Source organism: Diadema setosum, chromosome 2 (assembly GCF_964275005.1).
Source record: "Diadema setosum chromosome 2, eeDiaSeto1, whole genome shotgun sequence".
In the NCBI taxonomy this organism is placed as follows: Eukaryota; Metazoa; Echinodermata; class Echinoidea; order Diadematoida; family Diadematidae; genus Diadema; species Diadema setosum.
Genome location: NC_092686.1, coordinates 40,078,586 through 40,095,170, shown reverse-complemented (window position 1 = coordinate 40,095,170; position 16,585 = coordinate 40,078,586). Strand labels below are relative to the sequence as shown.

The following is a 16,585-nucleotide window of genomic DNA, read 5'->3' as shown; positions in this document are numbered from 1 at the left end:
CGCACTCAGTACGAGACGCCTATTGGCTAAAGCAGTTTTTCATTCTGCGCGCGTGCTAATGTAGGGAGAGGGGTGGGGGAGTGCGGAGGGGGGGGGGGGGGGTCGGCTGATACACCCACTATGGCTGCGCCCATGCCAAAAATACACATAGCGCGTCACAGAATCGGTCAATAGCGTAGCGCTATATTACTAGTAAAAAAATAAGCTAGCTTTGAGTGCTCAGTACCAGCAGAGCCATCGCGCCGCGCCGGCGGGCGGCACGGTTGCTGTGTGCGCTGGCATGGATGGGACATATGGCTTTTTATTTCAATTGAATCGTGAATTCGGAATGGATTGGCGATTGATCAAACCAGGACTTTGAGGTAGGAAATTGAATAAAAGTTGTTCTCTTAAGAATGTCAATTAATAAAAATGGAAACCACTCTAAAATTTAGAAATAGATCTAGGCCTATAACGTTAGACATATCGACCCTGTCTCGATATTGGCTAGAAGTAACAGTTAGATTTTACCTACCGTACCACACTAACCTAACTTTTAATAGATCTAACGTTAGTCCTAAAACGTTACAATACTAGTAATGTACTCTAGCTATTCGAATAGGTTCTGCTAACGTTAGTAGGACCCTACTCCTAGTCCTATAGTCCTACGATCTAGGTTCTCGATCTAGTCTATCTATGCCAAATCGACCTCAGGCTCTACCCTCTAGTCCTAAATTGAGTTCTTGGTCTAGTCTTCAGGTTATTTTCATCGTAAAGTCTAGACTAACGTAGCTATTAGTACAGGTAACCGTTAGTATACTTGGGTGATCCGCACCTCGTCATAGTTAATGTTTGCCCATAATTGAATCACATTTCGCCACTGAAATTCTTTGAAATCCAACTCACATACAGGAAAAATGCTGAAAATTCCAATGGAATCACAAGTTCACTGATCGATATTGAAAATTTGCAGCTATCGTGGTCAAAGGCGAACGATGTGAAAAAGTTGCGCGCTAAGGAAGGGGCCCGCAACTCGTCACCCGCTCTCCCATAGACTTAGCACGTAAAAGACGTGTGCGGGTGACCGTGATGTTCCCATAGACATACACGTAAAAGATGCGTGCGGGTGACATATAACACGTATTCCTATAGCCCTATTAAAATTTCAGATTTTCGCGAAAAACTGTTCGGTTTTCACCACAATTTGCTTGGTTGTGGTAGTCCTGCCAAGTTTCAAGCGTACAGAACACAGTCCCGGGCATACATTTTTGTTCAGTGCGCTCACAACGATTTTAAGCGGGGTGACGGTATTCGGGCCCCTGACGAGGTGCGGGCACCTGGCTATATAGGTAGTATTTCTAACATTTAGATCTCGAGTCTCTTCTAAAGTGTAAAGTACTAGATCTAGTACGTAGGCCTAGTAGGCGTAGAATCTCGTGTGTAGGCCTACGCGTGTGGCCGGCAAGCTAGCTGCAGGCAGCTGCTGCTGTATCCAGCCAGCCACTCGTTTTGTGCGATTGGCATTGATCTGTGTGCTGGTACCCTTACCAGTCATCGTGGGGCTCGATTTAAACTCGAAATAAACCTCCTCCTGGGTAGGTTTAATCTAAACCCAATTTAGACCACAGCTGGACTTAGTAGAATACAAATTAAACCTGGGTTTAAACCTGAGTCTAAACTGGTGGTTTAAACCCAGGTTTAAACCCTAAAAACCCACTTTAGACCAAGGCGTGGGTTTAAACTCGGGTCTAAGTTTTTAGCAGAATACGGGCCAAGGAGTTGAAAGGTTGGTCCGTCGGGTATTCGAGCTTGGGTCTGCCTGAATCGCTATGACGTCTCCGTGGCTGAGAGGTTGAGGCGTTGGCGTTCCATGCCAAAGACCCGATTTCATTAATTTTTATTTTTTGGTGGCCCGAAAGTAAAATCTAGTGGCCCGAAAAAAAGAATCAAGAAAAACATAAGAAATTCTAAATCGCTCCTACTGAACATAGAAAATGAAATATTAAGTGTTACTGAAGTGATACATGTACCCATGTCTAAAATAAATGAAGAGAAAATTCAATCATCTTACCGTTATTCTGAGTTCTAAGATTTAGCAAATGGGCTTATAGATTATTATAAAAGTTGATGCCTATTTAGGTGGTCAAAACTTACGTTTGAAACGATAGAGTTGGAGCATTTGCAGACATTTGTGAACATCCGACATCTGTTTTGGCATTATAAAGAGCTGGAAGTTACCGTTATTCATTTCTGATTGTAAAAGCAATTATCCAACATTTACTAGTATTTTAACACCGTACGGAGCCGAATGTTACTATTAATTTTTTTTTTCAAATGTAAAAGCAAAGAACTGACATTCATTTTAGCATCCTATACGGAGCTGAATGTTATCGTTATTCATTTCTGAACGTGAAAGCAAACACCCCCAATTTAATTTAGCATATCACTCAGCCGATTGACACCGTTAATCATTTCCAAATGTAAAAGCAATAATCTGTTATTCATTTTAGCATCGTACGGAGCAGAATATTACCGTTACTCATTTTAAAATTAAAAAAGCAAACATCCAACATTTGTTTTATTATCGTATGGAGCCGAATGTTACTGCTGTCCACTTCCGAAAGTGAAATGAATTATCTGACAATTTAGCATTGTGCGGAGCCGAATTTTACCGTTTCTCATTTTTGAACGTCAAGGCAGACATCAGACATTAAATATTTTACCATCAAACGCAGCTGAAAGTTTATACTGTTATTCATTTCGAAATGTAATAGCAAATATCCGACATTCATTTTAGCATCGTATGGAGCAGAATATTACTGCTATTCACTTCCGAACGTAAAAGCAATCATCTGACATTTATTTTAGCATCTTCCTTAGCCGAATGTTATTGCTATTTACTTTCGAAAGTAAAAGCAAACATCCGACATTTATCTAATCATCATTCGGGGTAGAATATCATTGTTATTCATTTCCGAACGTCAAAGGGCAAGGGATCATTCGACATTTATTTTAGCATCTTCCGCAGCTGATCTGTTATAATTGCTATTTACTTCAAACCTGAACGTGAACATCCGGTATTCATTTTACTATGTATATGGAGTTGAATATCATTGTTGTTCATTTCCGATCGTCAGAGCAAAATTAATATCCGACATCTATTTTAGCATCTTCCGGGGCTGAATGTTGTTGCTATCTACACGTACATTCGAACATAAAAGCAAACATGAGACATTATTCTTATCATTCACCTGAACGTGAACATCCGGTATTTATTTTACTATCTATATGGAGTTGAATATCATGTTTATTCATTTCTGAACGTCAAAGGGATCATTCGACACTTACTTTAGCATCTTCTGGAGCTGAATGTTGTTGTTATTTACTTTCCAACGTAAAAGCACACATCCGGCATTTATTTTCTCATCGTACGGAGTTGAATATTATTAGTATTCATTTCCGAACGTCAAAGCTAACATTCCACATTTCGTAGGTGAAAAGATGAACCGACGTATCTGAGAAATTTTTTCAATTTTATCGAAAATTAGATTTTTGCCTTATTCCACTGTTCTCACTTGCACCTATCATCGTAGCAAGTTGGGGACTTCAAATTACAGCCAAAAGCTATGATTTGCGCACACGCCGTACATTATTTTGTCACTGCTGTTGTCGCACTGACTGCATGAAGTGACGCATCCGCATGCGTCTGTTCATGAACTAGCGCGTATTTTGTAAGTGCGTGAATGAACCGACGCATCGCATAAGATCGCACGTTATAACTTCAGGGGAGAAACGCCGGTCAGGCTCTGCTTTCATCGAATCCTCAGTGAATGGATGAAGTGGCGTATTGTCAGTGATCAAGATGATAAACAGGTAAAGAAGAATAAATTTCTGTTAAAATTCACTTATGAGGTGTATTTCACAGCCTATTTCACATTCACATTTGTTTTTGGAGGCCTGTGTCGTGGAAATATAACCAAGTTTGTAATTTTCATAGTTTTATGTAACGTAGTTGCCGTCTCAATTTCTGTAGTCCCATTCATTAGTAACCGTGTAAGAATAATCAGCAAGAGTTTAATTCTTTGTGTTCGTAGCCTTTATCTAACAGATTCTGTATCTGAACACCTCTCACTAAAAACTTATTTTCGCTTTAGAATTCCCTAAAACTCCCCTATTAATTGCGATAGAGAAAATTTCTGTTCATGTAGAATCTAGATATCTACAAAAGACACATACAATTATTTTAATTGTACTTTCTATTTGTGTCAATGTAGGATATAGGCGTCTACCCTAGATATCGAAACACTGTCCAGCCTAGGCTAGTTGTAGTAGCAGTAGTTCTACTAGGTTGGTAGGAGCCTAGTACTTGTACTACGCCTATGTTATGGCTATGCTTTCTCTTTTTTCTTTTTTTTTCTCCAAGTCCAAGCCAAAAAAAAGGGGGAAAAAATCCACTCATATTAATCAGATTTTAGAACTGAAATGGCTCTTCTTGGGACCTTGCCTCAACAAGCAATACAAAGAAATGCTGTCCACTGTCACGTGGAAATAAACATGGACTCTGATGGAGGCATTTGCAAACATGCAAAGTCTATGGGAGAGTGATTTTTGCAAAGCTGATGTCTGGTGTGTGCAGTACTATACTAACAAGAGAGGGAGAGAGAGAGAGAACAGTGCGTGTAAACGAAATTTATCTCTAGTCATGGTGAGTGGTTATTGCCAAAAACGACAACTGCTAAGATTGTGAGACATTGTTCAGATTCTAGAGTTATCAAGTTGTATGAAAAGATAGATGGACCTTATAATCAATTAGGGTGTTGTCATTTAACTTACATTTTACAGAGGTCCATTTGAATAAGAAATATGTGGATTACAACTCCAGTGTCATTGTAGTTCATACAGTCAAATAATTTATGTAGGAAGCAAATATCAATGATCAGAATTTGGCTTAGTAATGGGTTTTATCTTAATGATGATGTTAGGTATTTATCTTTAGATATCTTGCGCTGTTCTAGTGTCAGTATGCTTACGTAACTGGATATAGGTTATTACAAAACTTGTACTCTTAGGCCTGAATTCACGAAGGTGGTTTAAATTTAGACCATGGTTTATGCAAATTCCCTCTGCGTAAATGCATGTGACAGCTTGCATACGCTGGCAGATGCTCAATAACAATCGCACGTTGATCTGCACTTGTCAAAGGTACACCCATTTCACGCTTATCTTGTACCATGGTCTAAATTTAAACCACCTTAGTGAATTTTGGCCTTAGAGCCAAAATCAACTTTTCTGTCAAAATGAAAGAGCACTTGACTAACCACTTTCAGAAAGCAGGGGGAATAATTGCTACCCATAACATACAGTGTACAATGTCAGTATCAGGTTGATGGAATGTGTTATTTTCATTTTTTCAATGAATTTTTGTAGTAGTCCCTTTATATTTTCTTAATATTGTTATCCACATATACATCATAAATTACATGTACATGTATAACATTCAGGCTCTTCTGCATGGGATTATACTATTTGTACAGCTTGTGCAAGCCGAACAGACCAGGGGCAGAGCAGCCAGTCAGAGGCAACAACAGCACCAATCTGCAACTGCCATGGCACTGGTTTTCAAGACCACAGTGCTCCTTCAATACCAACACTTGATCCCCACCATGATTCTTGTCTGCAAGGGCACAGCACCCCGTCAATGGCAGGAACAGTACCACTTGCTCCCTACCATGGTACTCTTCAAGAGCACAGCACCCCTCCACTGGCAGTGACAACGCCACTTGTTCTCGAGCAAGGTACTAGTCTTCAAGGGCAGAGCACCCCTTCAGTGACAGCAACAGCATCATCATGTAATTTCCACTATGGCACTGGTCTACAAGGGCAGAGCACCCCTTCAATTTCAGGAATAGTACCACAAAAGGTATCCACCCAGATTCTATGCCAACAACTGCAGATAAGAAAAAAATGGTTCAGTGCTTCAAAAGAATTCTTAAATGCGAGTTAGGGATGAAAATCATGAACATTAAAATGTTTATCTGTATTCATTTCATGTTAAGTATTGGGTACTGTAAAATGTACAAAATGTGGACAATAGTTTTATCAAAATTGTTAGAATAAACCATCACTGGGACTATATTGCAAACTATTTAAATGCTAGGGTGTTTTGCAATGCAACTGAAGCATACATGTGCATCAAATGTGATTATTTTAGCATATTTTTAATCACTGCGCCCAATGTTAAAAAGTGACTTTAATAGAAAGATTAAATGAGAACTTACCTGTTTGAAATTTGATCTTTATTTTACGAGGGAGTTGTAGGAAGAGAATACATTGAGAGACCCGCTTTGCGCACGCGCAGTCATTTTTCGAAGCATCAAATGTGGCTGCTGGATATTTGAAAGATTATGGAGAACTTTGCTTCAAGTTTGAAAACTTTGGGAGGGAGAGGAGTGAATGTATTCTCTTCCTACAACTCCCTCGTAAAATAAAGATCAAATTTCAAACAGGTAAGTTCTCATTTAATCTTTCTATTTTACTTCTGGAGTCTCCGAAAGAGACTACATTGAGATTTTGAAGCCCAGCAGCCATATTTGTAAGAAAGATAACAGAAATGACTATGAATTGTCATTTACCAAAAAGGGTAAATTGTTTACCTTGTCTGGTCATATCTTTAGTAGAGCAGTTGTGAGACACTTGGCTCCCATCATTGAGCAAGGGTTTGCTGTAGAACTTTCTGAACGTCTTTTCATTCGTCCAGCCTGCCTTCTCAAGTATAAACGAAACTGGCAAGTCTGCTCTGTGTGCAGCTGACGTCGCAGCTGCTCTTGTTGAGTGAGCCTTATATTTTGAAGTGTCGATTCCTGCCGCTGTCATAACATCTTTGATCCACCTGGAGATGGTTTGTGACATAACTTTCGCATGGGGTCTGCGGAAACTAATAAAGAGCCGACGCTCTTGACCTCGAATTTCCTCAGTCCTCCGTATGTAGGCTTTGATGTAGTTGACAACGCACAATCGACGATCTGGAGGGTAGGCTCTCATGCTCAGTGTGTAGCCAGCGTTTCCCGGCCTATTTTGTTTCAGTAGCTCGCTGAAATGAAATGTAACTGGTGATCCCTTGAGTATCATGTTGTCCAAATTCAGGAGCTGCAACGACTGTGCTCTCTGTGTTGAGATGAGAGCCATGAGCATGCATAGCTTTTTGGTGAGATCTCGTAGGCTCAGTGCATTTGCCGGTGACAGCTTTCTGAGATAGCAAAACACAATATTTACATCCCAAGTATCTACATACCGAGGTCTTGGGGTTCGGAGATGGAAAACTCCCCTCATATATTTTGATATCAAAATGTTGTTCCCAACTGTAGAGGCACCATCCTCAAGAACTAGGAAAGATGCGAGCGCACTTCTTGCTGTGTTGAGTGCATTGTATCCAAGACCTCCTACATGAAAAAGCTCACTAAGAAATTCTAAAACAAACTGATCACTAGAGTGAAGATGGCTTTTCTTCTTACTCTTGCAAAAGTCTTTCCACTTCTTTATGTACACACAATATTGCTTCTGGGTAGAGGCTCTCCAAGAGGCGGCCAAAATGTCCACAATTTCCTTCTTTAGTCCTGTCCTTTCGAAGGGCTGCCGCATAACCTGCAACAGAGAAGATCAATTCGATCATACAAGGGATGTGGTTCATGCGTTACAGGTTGCGTTAATAGGTTCCTACTCCTTGTAATTAGCACTGCTTCACCCTTTAACATCCTTTTCAGCTTAGGAAACCATGCCTGTGTGGGCCAATTTGGCACTACCATTATGCCTTCAGCTCTATCTGTCCTAATTTTTTGAAGACATCTTGGGATGAGACAGAAAGGGGGAAAAGCATAGAATTTGAATTCTCCCCAATCCAACGTAAATGCATCTACGGCTTCTGCATTTGGATCTGGCAACCAAGTGACATATCTCTCAAGTTGGTTGTTTAGTCTGGACGCAAAGAGATCAATGTCTGGAAGCCCAAAAACTGAAACTAGTTTGTTAAAGGCTTGCTTGTTAAGCATCCATTCATTTCGGTCACTGAACTTTCTAGACCTGCTGTCTGCCTCAGTGTTCTCACTCCCTGGAAGGTGTGCTGCAGTAACCCAAATATTACGTTCCATGCACCACCTCCAGATGTCTCTAGCTGCACTGTCACAGTCCTTGGACTTAATACCCCCCATGTTATTCAAATAAGCAACTGCTGTTGTGTTGTCTGACCTAAGGAGGACATGAACATCATGTAAAGAAGAGCAAAAGGACTTCAGTCCAAACCCGGCTGCCAATGTTTCCAGGTAATTGATATCATTCTTTCTAGCTCTTTCCATTTCAAGCTCGTTCCATCTGCCTCCTGTTTCAATGGACAGATTTGTGGCTCCCCAACCAAGCCCACTAGCGTCTGTACGCAGCTCAAGTGTAGGTCTGTTACGCTTAATTGGTGCACACTCAAAGACATGATTAATCCACCATTTGAGCTCTTCTTTCCCTTCTAATGACAGCTTCATAGGTCTGTCAAAATGGCCTTTGTTAGTTTTAAGGGCGGCAATTTTGTCACGTTCTAGGCATCTGTAGAAGAGAGGGCCATGTTGGACTCCAGGGAAAGTAGCTATTATCTTCCCGATAACATGTGACACCTGCCTGATTGTGGGTCTAGTATTGTCAAGCAAGTCTGAACAGACTGTGATAATGTCCTGCATTTTCTCTTCTGGCAGGGAGATAGTCATATCACCAGTGTGCAGCTTAAACCCTAGGAATGTGAGCTCTTGTTGGGGTTCTAGCATAGATTTCTCCTCGTGGACTACGAAACCTAGTTCAGACAGGAGATTTGTGGTTGCACGTACAGCCTCCTTTGCTTGTTCTATTGACTCTCCGATAATGAGAGTATCATCAAGGTAGCCTAATACTATGTGCCCCATTTCTCTCAGTGTAGCGAAAACAGGTTTCATGAGCTTGGTGAAAAGTCTGGGCGCTGTGCTGAGCCCATTTGGTAGGACTTTGAACCTGTAAAATTTCCCTTGCCATGGAAATTTCAAGAATTTTCTGTGTTCAGTGTCAATTGGGATGGAGTAGTAAGCATCTCGGAGGTCGACTGAGGCTAGGAAATCTCCTGGGGAGATTAAAAGGGCAGCTGTATGAATGTTATCCATTTTGAAGTGTTGTATGTTCACACACTTGTTCAAATCTGTCAAATCAAGTATTAGTCGAACACCCCCATTTTTCTTGGGTCGTGTGAAAATGTTTGAGAGAAATTCTCCTTCTTCATGACCACATTCTTCGATAACATTCTTAGTCAGTAAGCTTGCGATCTCTCTGTCAATACAAGCTGAATTGTGCTGGTTTGGTTTGTATTGAATGAAGGGCTTATCCCTCCTAGGGGGCATACATGCTTCTTCAAATTCAATTTTGTAACCCCTGATTGCTGCCAAAATAAATGGATCAGCTGTGATTTGGCACCATCGCCTGTAAACAAGCCTCACTCGACCTCCGACTGCCACTGGAGCTTTCTTTGGAATACATTGCACACACGTACAAATACATTGGGGAATGCAGGTATGATCATGATGTGAATCGAAACTACCTACCTCTTTGGGTATGCTGGTAGTTATTTCTTGCGCTGCATTGGAGGCCTGTGCTGTGGAGCCTGTTGTGGGGGGCGGCTCGCTGTGCGGGGTGGTGGCTACTTGCTGTGACCCCACTGTGGGCGCTGACCTAAAAAAGGCCTGCTACTACCGCCGGCTGTTGGTCTGTGTGTTGAGGCAGCTGAACTTGCAGTCCAGCCAGCACTTCTGTATTGTCGCTTGGAGAAAGCTGCTCCCCTGTACGGGTGGTACGTGCTAGACTGTGGCCGCGAAATTGGGTTTCTCATCACCCCTGATGCAGCTTTCTGCTCCTCTTTGAGATCTTTCATTCTCTTTCCCAATTCATCCCTGAATAGGAATTTAGTGACGGGAGTGGAAGGTTTGCAAAGATGAGAGTAAGTGGCTGCCATGTCCGGCTTGATAAGCTCTTTCCTCAACGAATTGAGTTCAAAATTGGCATTGCACAGCAACGCCAATGCGTCCTGCTGTGTGTCAGTCAGCCGAGGTGATGGGAAGGACTGTATTAGCGCGCTCAGGCCCTTCGTCAGCGACTTCTGCACACGCTGTAACTTGGCATCTCTACTGCGTGTGTGTTGCGGTAGGTTATCCCAGATCGGGCCGTTCACCTTCGGTGTAGCGAGGTAAGCACAGTTGCTCGGGGCTGGATACTTAGATACCGTCTCTTCCAACACTTTTTCTTCTAGCGGGTGGCTTATGAGGTAAGTAGTAGAGCTGGCTAAGTCCTCGTCTACCGGTAGCCCTGTATCACCCGGCTTGGCAAATTTTGCTGCGAGAACGGGAATTTCTTGCACGTCTGCCGCGTCTGACGCAAATTCGCCTTCTTCCCTGTTGGCTTCGCCCGTGTCACGCACGTGCGGCTCCCCGCACTGTTGAAAATCAGTTTCCATAGGAATTTCACACTGTCCGGCGCTGTGCGCCTCATCGTACGCCACAAAATGGCGCGATGCCGGTTTCGATGGCGTGGAGTTTACACTGGGCAGCGCGTCGACCACTTTACTCAGAAGATTTTCCAGTCTCGATAGTCTGTCCTCGACATCCGAGGATTTTTCGGCCGTCTTTGGGCCCTGCTTCGCTTGCGGCACTTTACCCGCCATGTTAGTACCGGAAACCGTGACCGACTTAACTAGTTTCTTTTTCGGCTTGACTTTTTTGTCTGTCGGAGGGGAACGTTCTTCGCAAACAACGTTGATGCTTCCCACTGCGCCGGGCTTAGCCGGATGATGCAGCTGTTCTTGGAGCTGTTGTGCCTCCATCACCGTAGCCACCGCGTGACTTTCGTGGAATGAGGCCGCTAGAAAAGGCTGTGCTTGCCGCCTTGCTAAGCACCGAATAATCGTTGTACGATATAGGAAGATTGCGGAATGTAAATTCCACTAACTGCTGGTTTCTAGAACCGTTAGTACCGCGAAAAAGCGATAAAAGATCAGAATTTTCGACTGCGATAAGGGAACTACGTTCGAATACTCGTGCGTAGAAAAGCGATATGACTGCGCGTGCGCAAAGCGGGTCTCTCAATGTAGTCTCTTTCGGAGACTCCAGAAGTAAAATTGTCTTACTCGAGGTACTGGTCTTCATGTGGAGAGAACCCCTCAATGGCAGCTACAGCACCACTTGGTCCCCACCATGGCACTGGTCTGCAAGGGCAGAGCACCCCTTCAATGGCAGGAACAGTACCACTTGGTATCCACCCAGGTACTGTTTTTTCAAGTGCAGAGCACCTCTTCAATGGCACTTACAGCAACACTTAAGACACTTTGCTAACATTTGCAGATGAAGAAAACAAACTGTTGTCGTGCTTCAAAGTAGTTTCTAACTATGAGTCAGGGATAAAACATCACCAACATGAAAATATTAATCTCTATTCAATTACTGTTAAGTACAGGGTATTGTAAGATAAACAAACTGTTAACAATAGTTGAATAAAAACCGTTTCTAGAATAAACCGTCACTGTGACAGTTTAATGAGAAAATTAGTACTATCTCCTTATGTTTGTGGTTTCGTTTCGTGACACAAATGAACCATACATGTGCGATAATATGAGCATTCCTTTTTGATCACTGCTCCCAATGTTAAAAAGTGGCTGTAATTGTCCGTCCAAAGGAACTGCAAGGGTACCACTCTACCCAAGGATAACACATTGTCAGGTGTCATCTGTTCCTGCATTCACTTTTTTTTTTCATATTTTAGGTCAATTGCAATTATAGTGAGAATGGACAAATATGACATTGTCAAGATATGATGTGTAGCAGATGTGAACTGCAGGGCTTAATTGGCAGATTCACAAGAATGCACTCATCATGAATCCATGTCAATATTCTTATGATCAATGCAGTGATATTTTTGATTAGCCTTATTCTTCACTCAAATTTTTGTATTTTGTATTTCCCTCACAGCATAAGCATTTTGTTTATCTGCCATAAATCTCAGAAACCAAGAAATAAGTTGAGAATATCAAACCAGCCCTTGAGTTGTCTTTAATCATTCTCATCTTCATCTGTTCCATGCCTGTCAATTTACCATTTCAGCATAACACACCTGACTTTTTTTCCCAAATCTAATCCATGCTTATGATTTCTCATTTGCTGCATAGCTGCCAGCTTTCCAGAATTTTCTTTAATTAGTATTGTTGAGCCTGGAAAAATAATTCTGGTTCTCCTTTACTCTAAATATCATAATGTTGTTTTAAATAGGAAATGTACGTTGTAATTGAAAGTGTACAAGTGGATTTCTACCTAGAATTTGGTACAGTGTAGTTTTGATTGGTTCATGTTGACGGCTGTGCTATTGTACTAATGTCAATGTTGCTAAGATACAATATAACCCAACATTCTTGCTCTCCTTTCCTTTCCCTACCCTTGCCTTTTTGAACTTATTGTGGCTCGTCATGTTTTTTTATTCATTTTTGTGTGTGTGTGAAATTTCCCTATTCCCCACATGCACACAACCAAATCCTAGTGAGGCTACGAACACACATAAAATGCATTGCAGCTCAGTACTGTAAAAGTTTCCAAGAAATCCATGTAGGAATTAGAAGCTTTAGTAATTAATTTCTTGTGACTCTGTGGCTATCAAGGAAAACATTCTACTGGTGAATTTCAGTTGAGTGCATAATGTTCTCTTAAAAGATTTGTGTGTTATCAAATTCATTCTGGAAGGGAAGCTAGTGTGTTTTTGCTCCCTGGACATGAATGCACTAATTACCAGAAGTGGTTGTTATTGTTGTTTTTGTTTTTGTCTTGCCTGTGTAGCAGAAGTAAGACATAGGTATTACTTTTCAGTCGTCGTTGTCATCGTCGTCAACTCATTAAAGGTCAAAGGTCCATAAACTTATATTGAAATGTACTCAACTCACAAACTGCAGTATGCAGGTGAGATGTTGCTTGACATTTGCCTTTTTATTTTTTAATCAAAATATGCCATCATACCACATGCTGAAATGGACACTTCTATTTGACTACATACTGCATGCTTTTGTTGTGACATGCTGTACTGTGGCTAAGACTTGCTTTTGCAATGCAATGGTGCTGCGTTTGCTGGATTTCTACTGCTTGACAGACTTATTGCACAGTTTTCTTATTTTAAATGCAGTTGTGATTTTCTCCATTTTTCTACTCTGCTTGTCATACTCTTTGCTACTGTATTCGTTTTAGCTACTGAAACAGTAGATACATGCTGCTCACACTATTGCTATCCCATGTTAATGGTAATGTTTTTAGATTACGAACATAATCACGTTATATCACTCTTGTCTGTAGAAATTAATTTGTCATGTATTTGTGCTGTAAGCTCATAGTAGTGTCCTCTAAGAAAATTCTGTTTATACTTCATCTACCAACTTATATATTAATTTCAATTGAAGGTCTGTCATGTTTCTGTATTGTATGTTCTGATGATAGTAAGTCCTAAGTAATATTGTTGATGCACAATCTGTACTATGTATACAACTATGTATTAGTATCTACCGGCTACTGTTAATAAAGGTGTTCATAAAAAAAAGATAAAAATTGTATAGTGTTTCATGTGTCAAGATGTGTGTGATGGATGAGCGCACATATTGTCATGTGGAGATTTTATTCTCATTTCGATTAACTAATATCCAGATTGCTAGATAAACAATAAGACAGTTTCAGTATTGCAAACTGGTAGTAAATCTTGATTTGTCAGAGGCATCATCTTGTTTAAAGATGAGATCAAGTAATACATATCTTGACCACTATAAGTGTTTAATGAGAATTGCTTTTGAATGTAAAAAAAAAATGAGTTTGCTTTTGTGTTGTCTCTATCAATTTTTCCATACTGTTCGCAGTGATAACGTACAAGAGATCACTTAAAAAAAAAATGAAGTAAATGGTGGGGCAACTGAATGCTCACCATAACTTGTAAGCATTATACGTGTTTTTTTTCTCTAATTTTAGAAAATTTTCTAATTGTTTAAGAAAAAAAATGCCACCCCACTTTTATCATTATTATTATTTTTTTTTATTAGGACGATGCATAGGAATACATAGGGTGTCACAACTATGCCCCTACTTTTTTTCCTTTTTTTTTTTTTTTACCACGGTAGTGGCACTAGAAAAAAGATGAAACCCAAAGTATGAGCGTGATAGGTCCTTCTTTTTTTTTCCCCGCTGAAGGCCTTTTGATTATTACTATTATTTTTTTTTTTGCATGTTAGTTGATGTAACACGGAAGTATCCCCTTTTTTATTTTATTATTATTTTTTTTTTTTTTGGGGGGGGGGGGGGAAGCTTGGCACCGGCCATGTAAAAAATCCCGAAATTGGCGTAATTTGGCACTATTTTACAAGGTTGATAGCAGCAAGAAATAAGAGATGCATAATTTTCTTTACAATGTAGACAAAATTCCAGTACACACTGGTACAAGTCACCCCACATAATCATTTGAAAAATAAAGATCAACATTGCATAAAGTAAAAGTAATCGTTTGCTTCATTTAGCGATGTCACGCATTTACATTCGCTTGCCAGAGCAATCTGTCAAATTCTTAGTGTAATTTGTTTGGCACTAGTGGACTGTTATCAAATATGAAAAGTCATAGGTATATACACCGTACATTCAAATCACAAACATGTTGAATTTTTCAGTTAGAAAACAGTAAATATTGTAATACGCAAACACCCAACCAACGTGTGCATTCGAGTCTGAAGAAAAGTTTGTTGACCCATATTGTGCACCTGTGTAAGCATACCCATATGAGACGGTGCTTGCGCTACGCGTTCAACTACTGTGCGCGGATGAAGCGACGTATCTAAGCGTATACGTCTGTTTACAACCAGACGCGCAATAGACTTGATTGCATCAGGGAGGTGTAAAAGGGCCGTTCACACTGGAGCGGTTTTGCGGCAGCGGCAGCGGCAGCGGCGTGCCGCAAAAAATCCCGCGCGTGTTGTTCATGTACAACCGTTCACACTGGAGCGGTAGCGGTGATTTTTCAGAGCGGCAACCGCAAGCGGTTTTCTCGAATCGCTCCGCTGAGCGATTTTTCTAGTCTGCCGCTGCGGCGAGGTTGCTATTGACCAATCATAATAGAGTACAGTTCGTGACGTTATCATGTGGGTGGGGTCATAAACTTTAGCTTGAAAAAGAGTCTCGCGAAGGTGCAACACGTCGGTCGAAGAGCGGAACGAAGACGTCCAGAAAAGATAACTTTTGTACAACAAACTCAATTATGTTCACAAAAACACTCCTAAGGAAAATATCGAATTGGAGACCATTGGTGATGAAATCGGGCTAAATGGTAAGTTGCTCATTTGGTTTTCTCAAGGTTTTGCCATTTGTTTCGACCCTTGACAGCGGTCACTCTCTTGCAGAGGCTACATTGCAGATTGTAACTTTCCACGTATTTTGCCATAGACGCAGACTCGCCAGCGAAAGAAAGCAGTCTATCAATATCACAGTCCCATATACGCGTATCTATGTCTAGAGTATTCTGCCAACGTGGTACTGAAGCCTTGAAGTCTAGAGTAGATCTAGAACTACTAGGTCCAGTAGGAGCACTGCTACTACAGTATCCGACTAGTCCCACACCTACTAATGACCAGTAATGTATGGGGTCCATAGATGGGAAGGGCTTCTCATATGATAAATGGACCACGATATCAGTTCGGGAAACCCACTCACAAGGGGGGCCCCTCCTTATAAGTAACCCGTCCACCTTATAAGTAACCCCGTCCCCCTTATAAGTAACCCCCGGGGCACCCCTTATAAGGAGTCTCCACGCCTTTTTGCGATGCAACGCGAAAATGAAAGGACTGCGGCAATTCGCTTGATTATGTCCATAAAGCTTCACAAGTTTCCTAGTTACTCACGAAATTTGAGCAAAATCGGTTCGAGGCATCATATCTAAAATCATGGATTTAAATGCGATGTCAAACGACCCATGCGAATGCTGAAATGCGAGCGATTACTGGCGTGAGTGTCGCCAGGCGCGGCGGCGCGGCAATGCTTGAGTGCAGACGTGGCGACTGAGTACGGAGACTTTAGTTCATTCGCATGGGTCGTTTGACATTGCATTTAAATCCATGATTTTAGATTAACTATACACAGCCCAGTCGCTGTACATGGTACGTCGCGACAGGGCTGTACGCGCGCGACCACCAATCACTAGGAGAGGCGACGTAATCGTATCACGATAGCTTTGACTTTTGATACTTACGATCGTTTTTGTCACCTCAAACTCATCGAGTATACTCTTCAATATTTACTCTACATCTGATGCTATATATATTCAAATGTACGTAATGAAACTTACCGAAATTGATCATCATATCCCGCATGTCCACACCGTACACAATCTTTCACGCCAGGCCAAGCTTAGATATCGGGTGGTCACGTGATGTGAATGCCCTTTCAAGCAGCGTACGCACGGTTACTAGTATAAGGTATACAGCTATAAACTGTACTGGGTTATTGTGTCGCAGACGCCAAGGTTTGTTCGACACTTTCAACGCACACGCGCTCGCTCT

At 41.3% G+C, this 16,585-nt stretch overlaps 2 protein-coding genes and 1 long non-coding RNA gene across 3 annotated transcripts in view; 1 reads left to right on the top strand and 2 right to left on the bottom strand.

Annotated features, from left to right (window-relative positions):
• Window positions 1-16,585, bottom strand: part of LOC140245014 (uncharacterized) — a 218,922-nt gene that overhangs the window by 28,022 nt on the left and 174,315 nt on the right. The window lies entirely within an intron of this gene.
• The window catches only part of LOC140245845 (uncharacterized), a 56,311-nt gene continuing 39,958 nt past the window's right edge, over window positions 233-16,585 (top strand). Inside the window, exon 1 of the long non-coding RNA XR_011902387.1 lies at window positions 233-362. This is a non-coding gene — a long non-coding RNA (uncharacterized lncRNA). The remainder of the gene's footprint in view (window positions 363-16,585) is intronic.
• Window positions 9,677-10,852, bottom strand: LOC140245726 (uncharacterized). The gene has a single exon (XM_072325261.1). It carries the CDS (start codon window positions 10,850-10,852, stop codon window positions 9,677-9,679), a length of 1,176 nt encoding a protein of 391 aa, XP_072181362.1.